This window comes from Phalacrocorax aristotelis, chromosome 4 (genome assembly GCF_949628215.1).
Source record: "Phalacrocorax aristotelis chromosome 4, bGulAri2.1, whole genome shotgun sequence".
NCBI classification, from domain to species: domain Eukaryota; kingdom Metazoa; phylum Chordata; class Aves; order Suliformes; family Phalacrocoracidae; genus Phalacrocorax; species Phalacrocorax aristotelis.
Genome location: NC_134279.1, coordinates 16272318 through 16292829, shown reverse-complemented (window position 1 = coordinate 16292829; position 20512 = coordinate 16272318). Strand labels below are relative to the sequence as shown.

Here is a 20512-nt window from a genome sequence, read left to right as displayed (position 1 = left end):
CGGCGGGACGGCCCCCACCGTCGCCCGATTGGCCCGGCGGGGCGGGGCGGGGCCGGGAGAAAAGCCTGCGGGCGGGAGCGAGGCCGCCGCGGCGGCAGCAGCAGCAGCCTTGGCCGGGGGAGGTGTTGCTCTCGCACCGCTGGGGCGCAGCTCCCCGCCGCCGCCGGACGCGCAAGGAGGTAAGGGTCACCGGACCAGTTCCCCGGGGCAGCCCGGCGGCTGCCCCGACGTGTAGCGCCGGCGCCACTTCGCGGCCCGGGGCGGGAGTCGGGGGGGAGCGGGGCGGGCAACCGAGGCTCGGGAGCTTCTTCCTTCCACCCGCCCCGGGAGGGGCCGTGTTGCGCCCCCTCGTAACGACACCCCTCCCCGCAGCGGCGGCGGCGGCAGGTGCGGTCTGACGCGCCTCGGCGGGGGAGGGCCCGGCACCGGGACGGCGGGCGAGTGGGCGGGAGGAGAACGAGGGCCACCACCGGCCTGCGGGCGAGCGGCCGCAGGGGCGGGGCCGGGGCCTGCTCTGCGGGGCTGAGTGCTCCCCTGCCTTCCGCGCTTCTCCGCCTTCCCTCCTCTTCCTCCTCCTCCGGCTGCGCGGGGGTTCTGCCCGCTTCGGTGCGGCACCGGCGCCGGGTCCCGGCCGGCGCTGCCGCCCTTGGGTCGCGCTCCCGCACAAGGGCGGCGGGGCGCTGCCCTGCCCGCTCGCCTCCCGGCCGAGCCCCGCCGCAGCCGGGCAAGAAGGCCGCAGCAGAGGCGCCTCAGCTCCGTGGAGGGGCCTGCGTGGCAGAGGAGGTCTGTGCTGCCGCCACCGGCCTTCCCTCAGAGGCTGCCCGGCCTAACCACACAGCTTTTGATTGCTGAGAATAAACCCGGCCTAGCTCGGTCAGTCGGTCATGTACTAATTCGTAATTAGTAAGTAGCAGCAGAAACCTCTTTAAATTGCCGCTGTCTGTGCAAATTATTGTCCAGGTGGAGGGGTGAGATTATATGGTCACAGATTTAAAAAAACCCCTCTGATTTAAGATGAGATTAACATAGAGAAATACACAGTACTGCCCACATCTGTGGAGTTTGAAAAGCATGCAAGTGCACTTATATGTGTTCAGAGTTTTACATTCCTTTTTAAATATGGTTAATCCCCTGGGGCAGCAGGCATGCCTTCTCTTTCTTCCGGGTTTCTTTTTTTTCCCCCTTCTCACAGTTTGGAAAATTTTCATCTGCCCAGAAGGAGCCAGCCTGTAAAAGGGGCACCGTGCATGTTGGACTACAGTGCGGTCGCTCACTTCATTCACTTAAAGCATTGGATTTTTGTGTCTGTCCGCAGGAACTATTTCTTTAAATTAAATGTGTACAGATTAACAGGATCAGATGGAGCGCCTCAAAACAGATACCATCAACAACTGTCTATCTTGGACTTTGGCTTTAACACTGGTGCCCCCCTTTCTATTATTTCAGTCTTGTTTTGCCCAGATCGGCTTGCCCTGTGTTTGCAAATATCAGTTAGGAAGGCACAGCCTGTTACGTGTCCAGCAGAAAGCATAACTACATCACAGAAACGAAAGATCGGGTTCCAACTCCTGACTTGCAGAGACACTTGAAAAGCAAAACTGTCGTCAGTATTTGTACTTGCCAGGAAAAAAAAAAAAGCGTTTTGAGCGTTGAATTTGATAGGGAACAAATGCATTAATTAGCTTGGGATTTCTACTTAAACATCTGATCTGTGCTGTGGATACTGGGAAATCTAAATATAGCCAACACTTCATGTCCTCATTTCAAGCTGACTGAAGTGAAACCAAGTGTGGGTTTTGTTAATTGGCAGGCTTTCAGTTTGATCGTACTGTGTTTCACAGAAGGAAGTTAACACACTGTTGTTATGAATCAAAGGTAACAGAAAAGAAAAGGCAACTCAAGAAAGTAAATCAGTTTGTAAATACCTGTACCTATACTGAAATAAGGATGTGATGTTGCCGTCACCCTGCAATAAAACGGAAAATCTAAAAATCCCAGGTGGTCAGTTCCACTCACCTGGTGGCCTAGACCACATTTCCTCTGGTGCAGCGATTCCCAGCGCGTTCAGCCTTTTATCAAGTCAACAGTTACTCTCTAACTGCTAAGTAAAGAAACCTTTCATAATCTAAGAATTGCATGAAAGGTAAACCAAGAGCATCTAAAGCCACAGGCTTTGAGCTGTGAACAAAAAGCTTAACGGAGGCCTCCAGAAAGCTCATGTCACAGATATTTTCTGCTAAAGCAACCACGTACTAAGTTATCTTTGACTGCATGTTTTTGCAAGCACCTGGATTTTGCCTAGTAATTTAAAAATGTAATTTTAACAAATATTTCAAATCTACAGACGGAATTGCGATTGGCATAGGGAAAGTACAACAGCAAGGAACTCCAGCCCAGAATTACGGTGTCTCTGGGGTACATGCGTTGCTCTTTCCTGCTCAATTATGTCAGACCACTGTGCCATTTTTTTTTCTTGTTTGGGCATTCAGTGTGAGCTTGCATATTTTTAATTCCTTTATTATGGCATATACCTTTCACTCGTAATTTTGCTCTCAGCAAACTTTGAACAATTAAGTTAGAATTCCCTCACTTAAAATTTTGTGTGGCTAGTTACAGTGATCTGATGTTCCAGGTCAAATTACTCCGGTGCAACAACATGTGCTTACTACAAACTGCATCTCAGCCTGCTGGCCTTTAATCAAGTTGGGTGTTACTCTACAAAAGGTTAAATAAGCCAATATTTCTGCATTTTTCAGCATGCTAGATGAATCATTATTAGTGAATTTTTATCTGGGCTGAGCCAAGCGATGTGTTTATGTGAGCTAGAAAAGAGATCTGAGAAGCCAGTAGAAGATCTTGCTTGCTTGCCTGTGTTAGCCAAGGGTTACGTGGCAGAGAACTTCAGGCCAGACAAAACAGCAAAGAGCTGCACAGTGTTATTTGGAGGGAAGTTTGTGTGTGCAATTGTGTATGCCCATGGATACCCTCTTAGTGGTCATTCTTAGCCTAAGGAAATCACAATTCACTTCACAGGTCTGTGTTGAAGAGTATTGCTCAAGTCCTCAATAAATGTGACAGAACCAAATATCATGTGCAGATGAAAAAAACTCTCTGAAAATCTAAGCAAATATATTTCTCCCACCTTCCCCCCAGGAGCCACGGTGCAGATGTTTCAGCAGTTGTTTGAAGAGCGTGTGTGATAAGCTCGTTTTCATGACCTTACCTCCTATTTTCCACATATTCATATTTCAGCTGACATGGAGCAAAGTCATTATCGCTCTCATTTGCTCCATCACAGCCTCTTCTACCTTTGAAAATTCAGGATGTCATTATGCAGGTGGCCAGCAGAAATGCCTTACTTAGATCTATCTGCAGGACTCTCCATTCAATGTGGGCTAGTCTGTGTAGGATTGTTTCTCGGTGAGTCATGCAGATTCCACCGTAGTTTCTTCTAGGCAGGGCTGTGCTACACGTGATTAGTGGGCTCTGAGGGTGACATTGTTTCCTGAATGATGTAACTGAAAATTCCCCTTCCTTTGCTGCTTGTTTCCTGATCAGTTTTCTCTTTGTTCTCAAAGACATTCCAGCAGCTGTGTGTCTTTTATTCCTGATCTTTTATTCCTACGAATCTCTGTGAAGACAAGTTATGTCAACAGCTACTTTAATTAATTTGGTACGAAACGGAGGGTATCAAGTAAGAAGGAGAGCTGTGCTGACATCCCGCCTCTTGCAAGACGAGAAGCGTCCGACAGCAGTGTGCTACAGCTCTCCCTCTGAGCGCCGTGCTTCTCGCTTTGATCCAGATGGGAGCGGGCGACCGACCACATGGGACACCTTTGGCATCTGGGACAATCGCATTGACGAACCCATTCTCCTCCCACCAAGCATAAAGTATGGGAAGCCGATTCCAAAAGTCAGCTTGGCCAACGTGGGCTGCGCTAGCCATATTGGGAAGCGTAAGGAGAATGAAGACCGGTTTGATTATGCTCAGCTGACAGAGGATGTCCTGTACTTTGCAGTATATGATGGACATGGTGGGGCAGCAGCGGCAGATTTCTGCGATAAGTACATGGAAAAATATATTAAGTAAGTGTGCATCAAGTGAATGTGTGTCAAATGAATTACAGTAGAGATTCCTTCCTTAGGACTGAAAGGGAACCGGTTGGTCATGCATTTTCGCTAATCCTCCTAGGCTGCATAGCCACCTAGCCTAGCGGGACAGCAGGAACATCAGACCGGAGCAGTCTGTTAACATCAGACGTGCTATGAACTATTTGTTCTGTGTGGTGCCCGCCCCATTGAGCAAGCTCGCAAAGGCAAGAGAGGTAAATAACATTGTACCCACCTTTCAGGAAAGGACTGGGAACGCAGAGAGTGTGAATCGACTGTTTTCAGATGGGGTCACTGTGATCACCGACATATGGCCTGCTTACACTCTTCTGTATCTCTGTGTCACACCCCTGGGTGTTGGAAGAGGAGGTTTATCTATTTGCAAAATTACAGGATTATGCTTCCAGTGCAGGTCACAAGTAAAATCATATTACCTTTTCACTGAAATCCAGCATTATTCGGTGCATGCAGGGAGGAGGTGAGGCTATGGAAGAGATTGATCAAGCTGTGTATTTCTTGGAAAGAAGTTTAATCTTTTGTTTGCTTGTTTTGTTTCCAGAGAATTTCTTGCTGAGGAGGAGAACTTGGAAAATGTTTTGAACAAAGCTTTTCTAGAAATAAACAAAGCATATGAAAGGCATGCTCATCTGTCTGCTGATGGTAGGTAAAAAAATATTCTACTTGTATGGGTGTGGAAAGTAGGGTTTTTTCTGATTTGCTCAGTAGATTTGTAGCAAAATATCCAGGAAAATGCTTGAAAACAGTTTTACTTAAACAGTTTTTGCTCTGATCACTTACTGCAAATGAAACAATTATGCTTTACTTCCTTAAAATGAAAAAGCTATAGAAAGTCTAAATCAAATTCACTGGGGGAGTTATTAATCTGAATGTAACCATAACCATCAATGAATTTCTCTTAACATGATGCTGTCAAGGAAAGTGTTTGTCAAGTTAGCAAGAGAGTGATTTAGATTTACAAGGAGCATAACTTCACTGTGCCAGAAACCTAGAAGGAGGGATTGGGTTTGGGGTTTTTGTGGATTTTTTTTGTTGTTGTTTCGGTGTTTGGGTTGTGTGGTTGTTTTTTTTTTTTTTTAAGCTGTTATTCCTGAGGGTTAAAAGCAACAGCATCAAAAGTTCCCCTTTCTAACATGGCTGCTGCACCTGAGAAGGAATGTAAACCAAAATTAATACAATTGATATTGCTTCTGCACAAACAGAATCACAGGAGTAGCTGAGTGTGAAAGGGAAAAAAGCAGTGAAGAGGAAAACAAGGTTGGCTGTGGTAAGGCTGTGGTAAAGCTGGTCAGCCCTTCTAGACTTCTTAGTCCTGACTGTTAATTAAGTTCTTATATGTGTGTCTAGAGATTAAGTACATCTGAAGTTCCAGTTCCAGCAACTGGAGCTTATAGAGAGTAACTTGGGAAGGGAGATAGAGGTCCCCATCCCAGTTCTGTCACAGGCGTTTCCTCAGCCACGAGAGATCATTTTAAGAGTCAGTTTAACCAGTCTTCAAAGAAAACCCAAAACAAACTCAATAAAAAAACCAAACCCAAAAACCAAACCAAACCATGTCCCAGTGCTGGTGCAGGTGCTGGCAAAATGACTGAGGTTGTTTCAGAAGAACAGAAGCTGCAAAAGTTTTCTCTCAAAGAAAGACTTGAAACCAACATGCTCTCTAAGGACTGGAGCGATACGATATTCTCTAGCTACTTTTCTTAAGCAATGAATGAATACAATCAAGTAATGGAGTGGCTTTCCTGCACTTTAACTACTAGATGAATCTAGGTAGACTCAAATATTTCCTGGCAGGACAGGTAACCTGTCTGCTGCAGCAGTGTGAGGGACACGCACCTTTCCTCTTACCTGGTACAAGCTAAGGTATATGGGGTATCAGGAAAAAAAAAAAGTCGTCAGACCTGAAATGCAGCCCTTATAAAAGGGGGAATTAAATATATAAAGCTCATTTCCCATTATATCCCATTTTAGTTTTTTTTATACTGAAATCCTTTAAAAAATAATGATGTGTTAAAAAAGTCCAGAGTCACTTTTGACCTGCAGGGTGAGTGTTAACTGGGCTCATGAGAGACACAGCAGTAGAGCAGATGTGCTTTTTATCCAAGAGCCTCCTTGCAAATATGTTTTGTTAAAAGCCCAAATTCAAGAAAGCATCCAAATACAGGCTAACGTGCTTCCCTGGATCAGGACCTTTCAGTTTCACTAACATGAAGATCTGTTATATTCATCCCCCGCCTGCCCCTTTGTGAGCAGGGCAGCTCTTGGTTTGGCTCATTGAAGTGACCTCTGTTAAGTGTCAGAGTAGCTTCTTGAAGAGAAGGATTGGGAACTGCACTTGGTATATTATTCTGAAAATGGTTTCTAATGTTGTGCAGCAAGCTGAGCATTTTGGAACAGCTTATAGGATTTTTTTTTTCATATTGTTTAACTAACTGGTGCTGGTTAATGAAATATACTCCAAATGCCAGCAAATTTACGTAACAGTTGCCAAGATACTGGACAAACCCTCCTCATTAAAAAAGCTTGACGTCAAGCAAAATAGAGGGCAAAAGTGTTGTCAAACATCCTGAGGGGCCACACTCTGGCAAGCACTCAGTGTTCCTCAGGTAGGCTGAGCACCTGCAAGCTCTTGCAGGAGTCATTAGGGTCTCAAAGTGCCTGGTGCTTTTGACTGGTTGCCCAGCTGAAAAATCAAGCTATAAGGCAAAAAGTGGAGTAACAGGGTGCCAAGGCAAGCGTGGATTTCTGAACAAATTAAAGTCTTTGCATGTCTGTTGTTATTCAATACTATGGTGACTGCTTGGTGCGGATAGTTTTGTTGTTGCTACTGTTTTCAAAGTTACATGAAATTTCAATGCTTGGCATGTATCCTTGTTAGAAGCCTACTTCCAAACTGATTCAGTTTGCCAGCAAAATTTCTGATTAATTGTGGCTATTCTAGATGTGACAATCAAGACTGTTGCTAAAATATTTTTTAAATGGTGGCTGGTTGTGTAACACTGGGTATCTGGGATACGCTGGATGCTCCCCAAGATGGGCCTCCTTTTGAAACCTGGCTGTACTCAATGGAGTGGAAAATACTAGCTTAGGCTTGTTCCAGTAGATAACCCTGCCAGGGTTCACTCCTTTCACCGTATCTGCAAAAAAAAAAAAATCCCCCAGTGCCTGTTCATGATGTCTAGATCTTTACTAACACATGACCTGGGTCATGTGTGCCTGGGTGTTTGAAGGAATAGAAATCCTGGGATAAATCCCTGTAGCCAAAATTCTATGGATTTGTTTGATGGGTTGTTTATAGCACTATATAAAGGGTTAAAAACCTCGTATTATGGCACAAATTTAACAGGACTAGAGATGTGCCCCATTGGAGCACCTAGCTATGTCTTCAAAGGCACAGCCCTTTGCAGGTCACTTCACAATTACAGAATATTTGAAATTATAGATGGAAAATACATAGCATAGTAGTTTCTGTGAGCTTTCAATATAAAACTGGTATATGTATGCATTCCAGGTACTGCTACTGTGTCTGGCGTGCAGTTCACTAGGGCCGTTGGAGTGCTGTACTGCCCTGCTGGAGGCTAGTCCAGTATCCACTCTGACAGTGATCTGCATCTGTTGCTTCATACAAAAGCATAAGAAACGTGCTGTAGGCAGATCTGGGATAATCTGTCCTCCACCTAAATCCTTTCTAATCATTGAGTATTTAGAGAGATCCCTGACCTGAGGCATGGTGTTTGGTATCTCTTAAAAAATGCATTTTCATTCACTTCCATGCATTTAAATATATCCATTCACTTTTAAATCACTGCTAAACTTAGGTATAGGACACAGTAAAGGAAGCTCACATCCAACAAATATGTTATTATCCACGGGATGGCTGTTAACACAGATGGACAGCATCTTCTGATATTTTTGGCCAGCCTTGAAAACCGAAATGTAAGGGCTGAAGACCTTTGCTCAGCAAGGACAGAAATAAGGAAGTGAATATGCCCATGAGGAAATTTGAGCATCGCTCTGGAGAAATGTAAGACAAACCCTCTCCTGGCCTAGTGCGGTCCTACAAGGTACTGCTACTACTTCTGTTCACAACAATCCACTAATCGGAGAAAACGGGGAGTCTTTCCATTGACCTCCACATTCAGTGCATCCAATTGTAATCGTACTGGCCACTCACTTCTGGAATAGCCACCTTATTAAAACATAGCCAGGTATTAACTGATGTATCTATGCTTGAAGGGCACTCCTGGAATCTCATATTGCTGAGCAAACAGCAAGTTATTTAAAAATAACTAAATTTTAAAGAAGTAGTGGGTTTTGGTTTTGTTTTTTTAAGTTACCATTCAAACATGATTTTTATTTCTTTGAATATGTTAACCTGCAACACTGAGGAAAAGGGAGAGCTGCAGAAGTTGTACTTAAATATTACATAAATCTGTCAATGTTACAAAGGCAGTCTTTTTATCCAAGGGCCCTGATACCTAATGAAGTTAGAAGATATTAATTACAGCATTAAAGGGGTGGTTATTTTGCATATTTTCCCGTGGGTCAAAATGATTCATATACTTCTATTCAGTGACTTTAAGATTGCCCCATTTGAATTGGCACCGGTTTGAACTCCCCATTTTTGTGTTATATATAAATATACGTATAAATATAAATAAATTACCTTGGGAAACAGATTGGGCCATATTCTGTACTGAAGTTGTTCTTCAGAGTGGCTACTCTTGCCATATATGAGACAGCTGGCCCTCTAGCTTTGATACAATTCTTTGGTTGATTTGTTGGTCGGTTACTTACCTCCACAGGAAAAAAAATGTAGTTTTTATTTTGGCTGAATTTAAACTGGTTTTGCCACAGAGTTTTAGCAAGAAGGCAAAAATGGTGGCAATTCCCCAGAAATACCAAGGCCGTGGCCCAAGATGCAGGTGCAAGCACTGTACTTCCTATACGACCTGCAAAAGTCTGTGCAGGCAAAGCCAAGAGTGACCGGTTCCCCTGTTCTGCAGCCCTTATTCTTTCATCTCCAGTGTTGCAGGTTTATTTTGTTTGAACAAAGTCCCTGGGTGAATTTCCTATTTGCCTCTGTGTGCATGTTATTTGTGGCAGACACTGTACCTGGTCAGCAGCTCTAGAACTGGAGGCCCTGGACACTATATGCTGGGCTTCAGTGGAAAGAGAGATCTGCTTAATTTTGTCCCAGGTGAAGGAGTCCGGCGGTTCCTAGCCTGGACTACTGGAAGGTTCCCACATCCTCTTTGTCACATTAGTTGAGATGACTTGCAGTAAAAGTTGTCCAGTGAGTGTTAAGAACCTATTGAAAGATCTTAGTTTTATAGTGATATTGTTAGGAAAACAAAATAAACTCTTTAATTGTTAAAACCAATATATATGCTGATGCAACATATTTTAATATTATTAAATAACCTAGCAGCAGCTGTAGTAAAGCATTAGAAATGCTATCCCATCATCATTCCTGTGTTTTCGAGCTGTGCTAGAAATCACATAATGCATGTAGTCTAGCTACATCCATGTTCTTGCATCCCTACATAGGTCATGAACTGGTTCCACAAAAGAAAGTGTGAGCAGCATTTATTTTTCTAGGAGTGATATCTAACTAATAAACGTATATAAAGCTCAAGTCACTATGACCATTACCACAACTCTGGACAATATCCTAACTTGTTCTTTAGTATCATCCCTTGATTTTGTGTCACCGGCTCTCTTGGCTTTGAGAGTTTGCACTTGAAAGATGTAGATTCACCTGAATATCTAAATATTTCCAGTCATTTATGAATTAAAGACTACAGATCTTAACTTTTTCAGAAACAGCTTACATTTGTCAGCATAGTTCAAAAACCAAGGAATGAAATGGGAGAGTAGTGGCAGTTCTGCATTAATTTTAATGTCTAAATAAAATGTATTTTCTGTGAAATGAAAAGGTAGTTTTATGTAGGTTCTTCACGTCACTTCTTTTAACTGTTAGCTAAAACAGGTATTTTACTGGTTCTACTAAAATTTCTAATTGCGCTGGTACTTGTTAGCATCTTTCATAATGTGCCTTAAAGTGAGCCTGCATAGGACTAGTCCTTGCTTCAAATTAGAAACAGGATGTCAGTGCTTACCTGAATAGTCAGAAGCTACCGGCATCTAAATAGTTTTGAATATCGTAGCCTGCATGGCAGCTGTAACATGGTCCACGATTTGACCTAGGTCACCATGGTTGATGTTCACGACTGACCTGTTGTTTAAGCGTATAGCTAAACCAAGTCCTCACTGCAGTAATAATACCTGTTTTAAATAATAACACAAGCTTAGTTTGACTGTTTTGTGAGGTGGATTTTTTTTTTTTTATTCATCAACTCACTGCTTTCACTGCACAACAAGGCTCAATGCATCTTTCAGGGCTTTGTGCACTTTTACTCCTAACTCTGTTTTACTTACGGGTTGCTGAGAGCTTGCAGGGCTGGGGAAAGAGCACTTTGCGTTTCTGTTTCTGTAGTACGTAGGGGGTCGTGCTGCTTGTCTGCAGGTTGCTGGCAGCTGATCAGAGATGAAGCTGACCGGCATTCCTCCGGCGCAGTCCTGTCTCAGATCCATCCTGCCTCCCCGGGGTCAGGGCTAAAGTAGGAGTGCATGTAGCTGTAGCTGAGCTCTGCAGAAGCAAGGCCTTTCAAGGGGATTTGCATTGGCTGCAATGCAAATGTGTTCTGGGTAATGGCTTGTCCTGGCCAGATGCTTTACTGTAATAGCTCAAGTTGGCAGCAGTTACTGCTTTCCAGGCACCTCACACTGGTTTACCTTTGCATAATTTGCAGGAAGGGACAGTAATAATTGTAAAATGGGACTGCTCCTTTCAAAAAGCAAACAAAAAAGGAAAGCTGGACAGTTCTGGCATTTCCTCCTCCGCAAATAAAACTGAAGATCTTTTCTGAAATAGACAGACTCACATTTCTGCTTTTCAAGCACTTGTTTTTTTCCAAAGTGTTGTAGAAATTGAAATGAGAAGACCTTACATTTACTTGCATGACTTAATCCAGCCAGGTCCCTGAACACAGTCAGTCAGCTCAGCTCACTCCTTTACCCTGCAGGAGAAGGAAGACAGCAGCTAGAGCTTGGTTTTGCCCTCTAGGCAGTCACTGCACACCTTGTCAAGTGGTCCCACCAGTGCCCAGGGCAGATTCCCCAGAGAGCACTGCCAGTGGACTGCATTGGTTTGTAGGTGCAAGGCAAGACAGAGCCCAGCCTCACCTTTGCACTGGGACCCCTGCAAGTTGACAGCGTCAGAAGGGAGCAGCGCCCCTTTCTGAAAAAAAGGGGACCCTTTCTGAAAAAAGCCAGCAGCCTGCTGGCTGATGTTGGCAAGGCTGGGGAAGCCGAGGGAGATTGGAACAACTCTGACAGCAACAGGAAGACCCCACTGACTGGGGTAAAGGAGGGATCTAGTGTTTCTCTTCCAGTGAACTATGTGGAGCTACAGTTGCCCACTTTACCACCTAACAGAAGGGAAGAGCCATCAGCTTCATGGTGGGCTACACATGCAGTCACCGTGCCCAGGGATAAGGACGATAATCCTGTAGCTTGAGATGAGCTAGCGGGACAGGAAAACAATTTGCTACAAGCTGAAAGGGAGCCACTGTACCTTCTGCCGCTTCTACTCCACTTGCCCTCTTTGCATAGAGCCATGTTGTTACACAGAAATACTTATCCTTTCCACTTCTTCTCTCTCCCTCCAGTCCTACATGCATGCATGTTTGCTGTATTTTTTTTATATGTAGATTTAGTTTAAACTTAAAAGCAGTTAATGGTAACGTAGAGCACAAGTTGTCTTGATTTTACAAATTGAAGCTGTTGCTGTTATAAATGGTCCCATGCTTGAGGCAGTGCTAAAACCTCTCTCTCTTTGATATGACATTTATAGCAACTCTGATGAATTCTGGGACCACTGCAACAGTGGCTCTGCTCCGGGATGGCATTGAGCTGGTTGTGGCAAGTGTGGGAGACAGTCGTGCTCTGCTGTGTCGAAAGGGGAAGGCCATGAAACTCACCATTGACCATACTCCAGAAAGGAAGGAGGAGAAGGAAAGGTACCTGTCAGCTGACGATGTGGCTTCACAGGGAATGGCCTCGGTCAGGATGTGCTTGTGTTCTGCTGCTGGGCTGGGCCTGGATGAAAGCAGAGTTGAACATAATGCCCCAAGACCACGTCTGAGCTGGCAGAAAGCAGCACAGCTCCAGTTAATTCATTTGGTTCCACTTAGAGGACTGGGATGTGGAAATCCCTGCATGAGCGTGAACTGTCTCAACAGTAAGATCGGCATAGCTAGGACTCGGTACAGAGCTGTGACCACATGGTTCAGACTTGTTCAAGATTTCCCAGTTAGAGCCAAGACCTGAAGAAATGTGCTGTGGTTCCCAGGCCAGCACTCAGCCTACCAAGCCACATCCTTTCTGTGGAGCCTTTCAAACAGCAAAAGCCAACCCTCAGTCTCACAGCTTAGGTCCTCCCTACCCCATTCCACACCAGTAGCTAGTGACAGAAATTGTAGATAGAGACAGGGGTAATGGTGTAAAACAGTTACTCATATTCACTTTTTTCTTTTGTGCCTCTGGACAGGATTAGGAAGTGCGGTGGCTTCGTTGCCTGGAACAGTTTGGGACAACCTCATGTGAATGGTAGACTTGCAATGACGCGGAGCATAGGAGATTTGGATCTTAAAAACAGTGGTGTGATAGCCCAGCCAGAAACAAAAAGGGTTAAGGTAAAAGAAGGTCTGGTTAACAGGGACAGCAACATTCGGACTAAGGGGCATCATAGGTATTTGATGCAGGCGGTGGTACCTACACAACACGCCCGCATGAAGTCTGATGGCCGAGCATTTTTTTTATTTGTGTTGAAGTAACTGGAGACCAATTCTAATTAAGTCATTTCAGATTAACAGGACAGAAAAGAAAAGAATCCAGCCCTGATACTAAATTCCACCAGATCAACTTCTAAATCCCATTTATCATAAAGTACAATACAGGATGAGGGAAGAAAGATAGCATGTGATATCCATTACTGAAATACAAAGGTGTTAGTCTGCTTGGGGCTTGTGGTCAAATGAATAATTTTGAGGTTAATGCTGATATAAAACCATCACTGAGAACTAGGTGGGATATGGATGGGCTGTCATTGAAAAAAGTAGAATATGTAGAGGTTTGCACACCTGGGAGGAAGGGAGGAGGAAAGGGCAGGTGCATGCATCTTACCAGAGCTCTGTAGTTGTCTGGAAAACAAATTAACCACCCAGAAGGTATTCGTCACAGTCACCTCACTTTTGCAGGAAGGCTTTCCTCTCAGCTCATATTCAGTTTGATACTTTTCCCCAGTGCACCTACCAGGGCCTGGGGAACTTGTATTCAGTTGGTCCTAATTAAATGCCACCCACTAGGCCTGAAGCGTTTAGGGAGATGACCACAGAGCCATCATGTCTTCCTTGAAATCCTCAGTTTAAGGAAGCATTTTGTTTACCAGCTAGTGTGTGGATCTGGTCTTTTGGTCTCAGCATATTCAGAGGGCTGCTTCCTAGAACTGGAAGCACCTTAAGACACTCTCCTCTAGTACAGGGAACACAGTCTGTGTGGCTGATGGACGTGCTCAAGGGGGAGCCTTTGGCTAGCCGAGGGTTTGGGGATCCAGTTAGTTCTTGCACAGAAAGCAGGACAGCACGTAGCACCCCCAGGAAAAGTGCTTTGCAGCAGAGTGTAAAAAAAATCAAGGCAGTTACTTTGCCTTGCAGCACTTGCTCCATCATTGTGCATACTGTCTGCCTTTATTGCAGCTGCATCATGCAGACGACAGCTTCCTGGTCCTTACTACAGATGGTATTAACTTCATGGTGAACAGTCAGGAGATCTGCGACTTCATTAGCCAGTGCCATGATCCTGCTGAAGCCGCCCATGTTGTTACTGAGCAGGTAATGCCCCAAGGCTTCTCTTGGCACCAAATGTTTGTTGTTATTTTGTCTTTTGTTGGGTTTTATAACATCAGTATGCAACCACACATTCAAGTGAATTGAACTATGCTGGTTAAGACATTTGCTAGTCCCACCGGCTGGCCTTTTCCTTATGCTGGGTCTTGCCACATCCTTGCTGGGCATCATTTCAACTAACTAACTTGCTTAGCTCGTGATCCACTGAACTGCGTGGGACTGTAATTGTAGTTAATTCCTGTGTTGAATATGTCATTGGCACAGACAGAAATGGCCAGTTTCTCACCAGGGTTCTGGATGGTGGCATATCCTACGGAAAGCTCTGAGGTATACCAGAATGCAGCATCAGGGCAAGGAAGTCTTGGGCCTCAGGGCATGCTGTCCCATGTGGAGCCAGACACTTGTTTCCTTTCCCAAGCAAGATAATGATGCTCACAGTTCGTTTCTTCTCTCAGGCAATGCAGTTTGGCACTGAAGACAACAGCACAGTTGTCATAGTTCCATTTGGAGCATGGGGGAAGTACAAAAATGGTGAGATCAACTTCTCCTTCAGCCGCAGTTTTGCTTCCAGTGGGAGGTGGGCGTGAAGACCTACCACAGCTATCGTTTCCTGCCATAATCTGGACACAGCGTGCTACAGGAGAACACATCCATCTGTAAATAGATTGACTCAGTGTCTTGTCCATCTCTCTGTTCCCAGTGTTATAGAAGGCACCACTGTTCCCTTGGTGCGTAATGCCCCTTCGTTGCTTACGGCTGATCGCATTTTGCTGCATTTATTTATTTCAGTCGGCATTGAGGCAGCTATTTCTTTGGGTTTGTAGTCCCAGCAGCTCTGCACGTTACTTTGTTCACACAGACGAGGCTCTGGGCTTTCACTTAAGGCTGGAGGTGTTGCACAGTTGTTTCATACCTCCTGATATTACCCAGGACCCTTTGTTACCTGGCAGCTGTGTAAGTCTGAGTCTCTGAGCCACATGCCGGCTTCTCTTTGTACGTTTCGTGTACATGGGGGAACAAACGCACAATGTTCTTGGGTAGACAGAAAGTGGGTTTGTTGTTTTCCTTTGCTGTGCAGCCACCCAAAACTCCCTTGTGCTTCAGGAGAATTAGGTGAAAAATAAGGGAGAAGTTTCAGAAGTGTTCAGATTCTGATGCCAGTGGCATTTGGTGTAGCTGAACAACTTCCTGAGACAGTGCTGCTCTGCAGGGCTTTATGCTCTCACCGCCATCATCCATGATCCTCTAGCTCCAAGGAGACAGAGCAGGCTGGAGCCACATGCTGTTGGACAGGTGGGAATGTTTCTTCATTGGGTCCAAGCCTGTACAGTCTCTGGACCATGCAGCAGCCCCTGGGACTGTCTTCTCGTTGGTGTGCCAGTGCTTGACAGGAGCACAGAGGAGGGAAAAAGCTGCAAATGTTTGATATCCAGAGACTCTCATCAACTTGAATTTCTTTTTTTATTTTAGGGAAAACCAGCTAATTTGAAAGAGTTTACTAATCAAGATTCTTTGGATGTGTAAGACAGGCGCCTTTATTTCTTCATAAATATATGAGGATTTTCCTGCCTTCCACTGAAGGTTTCTTTCAGTTGGTCGTGATCTCCTGTGTCTCTTCATGGTGTACAGGGAGCTGTAAAATGCCCAAAGCAAGCAAGCTAGAGAAAGGAGAGTGTTATAGTAATGTACAGTCATTTTTATAAATTTTGGGTATTGTTTCTAGTAGGTGTCAGATATTCAGACACCAGAAGGTAGTTTTATACTTAAAGGAAGCGTTTCCCCTTCCCTTTCCAGAGGAAGGCTGCGTCCAGTGAGGCACGGGGGAGGGGCAGAGCTCTGAGCTAGCTTGTGTCGCTGCCCTGACACAGGCTGCAGGTGATGTGTTGGCAGCAGGTGAAGATCTGTCCCAGCATGCCTCATTTGGTCCTCTTCCTTCCTCTGTTCCACGTCAGGCATGCAGCTCCTGTGGCCTCCGAGTCACCTGGTTGCAAAGAAATATGGGCAGAGAAGGATTGGGCTCTTCTCAGACTTGTCACAATATTTTTCATTCTGTGGATGTTTCCAACAGCACAATTGTAAAAACAAAACACAACAAAAAAGTGAAAGAGAAGTTGCCTGATACTAAATCACCTTGCCATAAGGAAAAACATTTCTGACATGCCTGGCCTGATTCTCATTTTCCAGTGTGAAGTACGCATCTTTGTTACTTTTAGCCCTTTCCATTTGGCCCAGGGTTACACCTTAGGCAGTCATTCCACATGTTTTTCCTTGCCTCTGGTTGAAGGCCTAGCAGCGCCCAGCAGAGCACAGTGTGGTACTGATGGCATTAAGTACTAGGTGTTTAGAGAGCACGCTGTTTTTGTCCCATCACTTGGTGTATTACATGGTGTATATATTCGGTTTAGAAGTACAAAGAGCTTGTGAGTCGATATATGTAAATGTTGACTGGATGCTATTGCCCAGGCCTCTGTAACAAGCACATCACTAGTTTATATTAATGCCTTCCCTCTCCCCAGATTTCCTCCAGCGTTGGGGTTCAGTCTTCACCTGGGGTCAGAATGTTTGCTGGTTGTGGTCCTGGGCTCAGCCTTGCTTACCTGAGGCAGAGGAGCACTTTTAGTTGTTACCAGCGAGCACATGTTCTCAGTCTGTGGCAAGTATGAAGAGTCTCCAAACTATTTTTGGCAAAAATGGCAAAACGCAGCCTCTCCTGAGCACTTGAGGAGAGGTCACACCTGTCAGAGGTTTGGAGAGCTGCTCTGGGAACATGGTCATGACCAGTTTGCACTGCAGCGTGAACAGCTGACAGCCTTTCTCCTGCCAAAAAAGTGGCCTGCTAAAACAGCAGGTCCTGTAGCTCCTAGCAAAGGGTTAACCACAGCATGCAGCAGGCTTACTCAGGGCACAGGGAAGGGTTAAGAGTCAAACTCTGGAGAGGAGTTGCTGTGGGGGTGGCTTTAGTATCAAGTGTCAGACAGGCCTGAGCCCTGCTGCAGGGATTTGGACAAGCTCCATCAACCCTGTCCTGTTCTAAATGCCATCATTTCTGTCCGGCCAGCTGGCCATCTATCCAGACAGAAGATATCAAGGGCGCTAGGGGTGTTCGTAACAAGTACACACTGATTTTTTTGAGCAGTGCTGGATACTTGCCAAGCTGCAGACACAGTATTAAATGCAGGCTGCTAATGAAAAATGCTGCAACTGAAGAGCAGGTACTCTGAGAAGTGACCTGGCAGTTAGAGCAGCTTCTAAACATTGACCCAGGTGTAACATGAAATGGCAGTTTTTCTTCTCATTGGAGGCTTTGGGCCATTTTTTTTGTTTTATCCCTATCTGGTTGCCTCATTTCATAGAGAATAAAAGTGGTTGGGGACTTCTATTTCTTCTAACAGAGTGGTTATCCTCGCAGAGGAAGGATCCATCCATAACTTCTTTTAAATTTTGTAAACGAGGGGGTAAGACAAAGCTTTGCAAAATAGAAGATGATTAGATAAAGATCTATCGTTAGTTGCTATTACTGCCTTTATACAGTCACAGAAAAACCTAGACTGGGAAGGACTTCTGGGTGTCATCTAGCCTAGCCTCCGCCTCAAAGCGGGCTTCAGAACGGCATACTGCAGTGAAGGGCTGTCTCCTGACATGGACATGCAGTGCCTGAAAATGGATGGGAGAAAGAATTTAGCATGCAGTGTGGTTTACCCGTGGAACCACTTCATTGTATTGAAGTTGAAAACAGCGGTATTTAACAGGCACTTTGTAGAACTACTACTAAGTGTCACAAATAAATTAGCACATACATAAAACTAAGATATGAGCCATTTTGCTTTAAGCTGAAGCGAATCAGTAACTGACAGATTAGACATGTATTTCTTACGCACAGGTTGTTCTCTGCCTATTCACTCCAGTGTTCTGCATCTCATTCTGAAGTAAATGAGCTACTGATGAAAATTAAATACTTTGCCAAATGGCCCAGTAGTCTGCCTGCTCCTCTTTCCATTAAGACCAGTGGTACCTTCCCACTGGTTTGTGTGGATTCCTTACTTCATGCTGCATATGGCAAGACTCTGAGTGCCTGCTTGAAAAGCATAGTATTTCGTACAAACACTCCGTTACCAGGACCGTTGGTCTCTGCCTCCTGAACCACAGCACTGCTTTTCCCTCCCAAGGTAACAGTGAATTCCCCCTGAGATTTAGCAGCAACTGCACCAAACCTCGCTCTTCTACAGGAAGGCAGGAAAAACCTGCAATTTCCTGGGTGATGGGTTTTTCATCATTTGACACTTCTCATTGAAGAGTCATTAGAACAAGTCCCTGCCCTTGCATTTCAGTTTGGGGGCTGTTTTGTTACTGATACTGTGCTGGCAGAGTGAGCCTTGCCAATACGTTCGTGTGTTGAGTGGGACATAGGTGTATGGCACCAAATGTAGCGTGCACAGATTATGACGTGGGTGGAATAAAGCCATGTTTGGGAAAATGGAAGTGGTTTGTCATAGCGGTATGAGGGTATCCAATTAGCAGTGCCACATGGAGCCAGCAAACCTCTTGGCATAGGGTTCTCCACCTGTGCTAGGTACTGCTCTGCTGTGATGAAGTTGTACTTCTAGGGTTTTCTTTTCTCTCTAGTCAATAAGCCTCCTGCCACCTACAGCAGCTCTGCAAGCAGCCAGCTTTACACCCCAGGGACCAGCAAAATTCTCTTGCCTAGCAGAGAGCTCCTTTCTACTTGAGGACAAAGAGCAAATTGTCCTAACAGCAGCAGTTGCCTGTCAGAGAGATTTGTTATGGAAGGATCAGCAGAGGTACGTTACACTTTGACTGAAATGAAGCAAAATCTCCGTTTGTTCTCTAGCTCCCTATCTGTCCCGTGCATGATAGAACATTAAGGGTGACCCACTGAGCAAACCATAACAAGCGGTTGCCTTTTTTCTGGCCTTTTAGGGATGTACTCTGAACTCCACTGACTCTGGTAAGAGTATTTTCTTGCCTGAACACTCCCCCTGGAGCAGTGGTCTCTCTCACCGTACAGGCACTGCAGGAAGGTGGGCTGTGAGTGCAGAAAGGCAAAAAATGATAATTGTTTTTTACTGTAAGGGTATGGAAGGCACAGGCGGCCTTGTGTTGCTGGAGGATTTACTAGAAGAGGTGGCGAGACTGGCACTGGAGCTCAGCTTTGTCCTTCTACCACCTGGAAGGAGGGGGTGTTTGTGCTTTCTAGAGGGAACTCGCTACAATGTCATTTGCAGCCTTGATTTAGGAGAGCTGATCTCTCTGGAAGGTGAACATAGTACAAGAGACTGAAATGGGGATGAGATCCTACAGTTCATTTAACACAGGGTCCTCAATAAAACCAGTCCCTTTTGGTTGAAAAGCTCAGGGTTGGAGAAAAATAATCATGTAGCATTTTGTGGTTGAGAATGGGGGTGTGGAGGGAAATCAGCAATGTTACTGCTTTTTACCTATTTGGGGTGGATGAAAATTGTGAGGAGCTCAGACTCACCACAGGATTTCTACTGATTTCCACATGATCAGGGTATCAGATCACCTTTTCTGTCTCAGCAGGCCGTTGTGCTGTGGTGCACTGGGATTTCTAGCTAAGGGAGAAGCACAAAATAACATATACCAGTGAAACTGGCTTTTATATATATAAAAATTTTTTTCTTAAATAAATTTAGTTGGACACCATTGGTCGGTCACCCAACAAGCTGAACGTATGGTATTCTGTGGTTCCAAAGCTGCTGTTCTCAATGCAGAGATGGCCAGCGGGGTTTTCCTCTTGATCCAGGATAGCGAGTGCTTGGGCAGCAGTGTGTGTCATAACTTTCTACAGACTTAAGTGCAATTGTGTACATTTGTTCATAGTTTGCCTTAGGACTATGTATAATTCCTGTGGTTTAATGTTTATGTTTGGGGTAATCAGCGTCCATAATTCACCTACTACTTAATTTTATAGAGATGTCCATTTTGCCTTTTTTTTAAATGTTTGTTCGTCTTCATCAACTCAAAGCTACAGTGGAGCAGATAAGTCTGTACTGGAATGCTTCAAACATCTTTTAATAAAGAATTGGCTTCTACAGTTGTGTCACTATGAGTGGAGGTTTCTTCTTCCACCACATTGCAAACTACCAGAAAAGTTTCTGCTTCTCAAGCTGTGTCATGACTGTCCGCTTATCTGTGGGCATCAGCCCCTGCCATAAAAAGCTTCTGATAACCAAGGCTTTGCCTAAAAGACATTCACCCAGTGATAACAGTGCAAAGTACCTTCCATCTCTGTGCTGTGGCAGTGGCCACGGGCTTTGCTGCATCAGGGCAACATGTTCTAACTCACTATTTTGTCTTTTATGTTTTGATATATTATAACACCAAGAAATCAGAAATCCCTCTCTCTAAAACAAGTCCATCTTAAAAAAAAAAAA

At 44.8% G+C, this 20512-nt stretch overlaps 1 protein-coding gene across 2 annotated transcripts; it reads left to right on the top strand.

Annotated features, from left to right (window-relative positions):
- The first annotated feature begins 38 nt into the window (after positions 1–38).
- On the top strand, positions 39–20172 carry PPM1K (protein phosphatase, Mg2+/Mn2+ dependent 1K). Of its 2 annotated transcripts, none has more exons than XM_075090411.1 (7): positions 39–179; positions 3579–4086; positions 4670–4770; positions 12047–12212; positions 12743–12887; positions 13950–14084; positions 14555–20172. In XM_075090411.1, exons 2-7 carry the CDS (start codon positions 3647–3649, stop codon positions 14684–14686), a joined length of 1119 nt encoding a protein of 372 aa, XP_074946512.1. In that variant the 5' UTR covers positions 39–179; positions 3579–3646; the 3' UTR covers positions 14687–20172. The 2 variants fall into 2 exon arrangements, with proteins under 2 accessions (XP_074946512.1, XP_074946513.1); XM_075090412.1 differs by having other exon boundaries at positions 58–179; positions 3559–4086.
- The last annotated feature ends 340 nt before the right edge of the window (positions 20173–20512 follow it).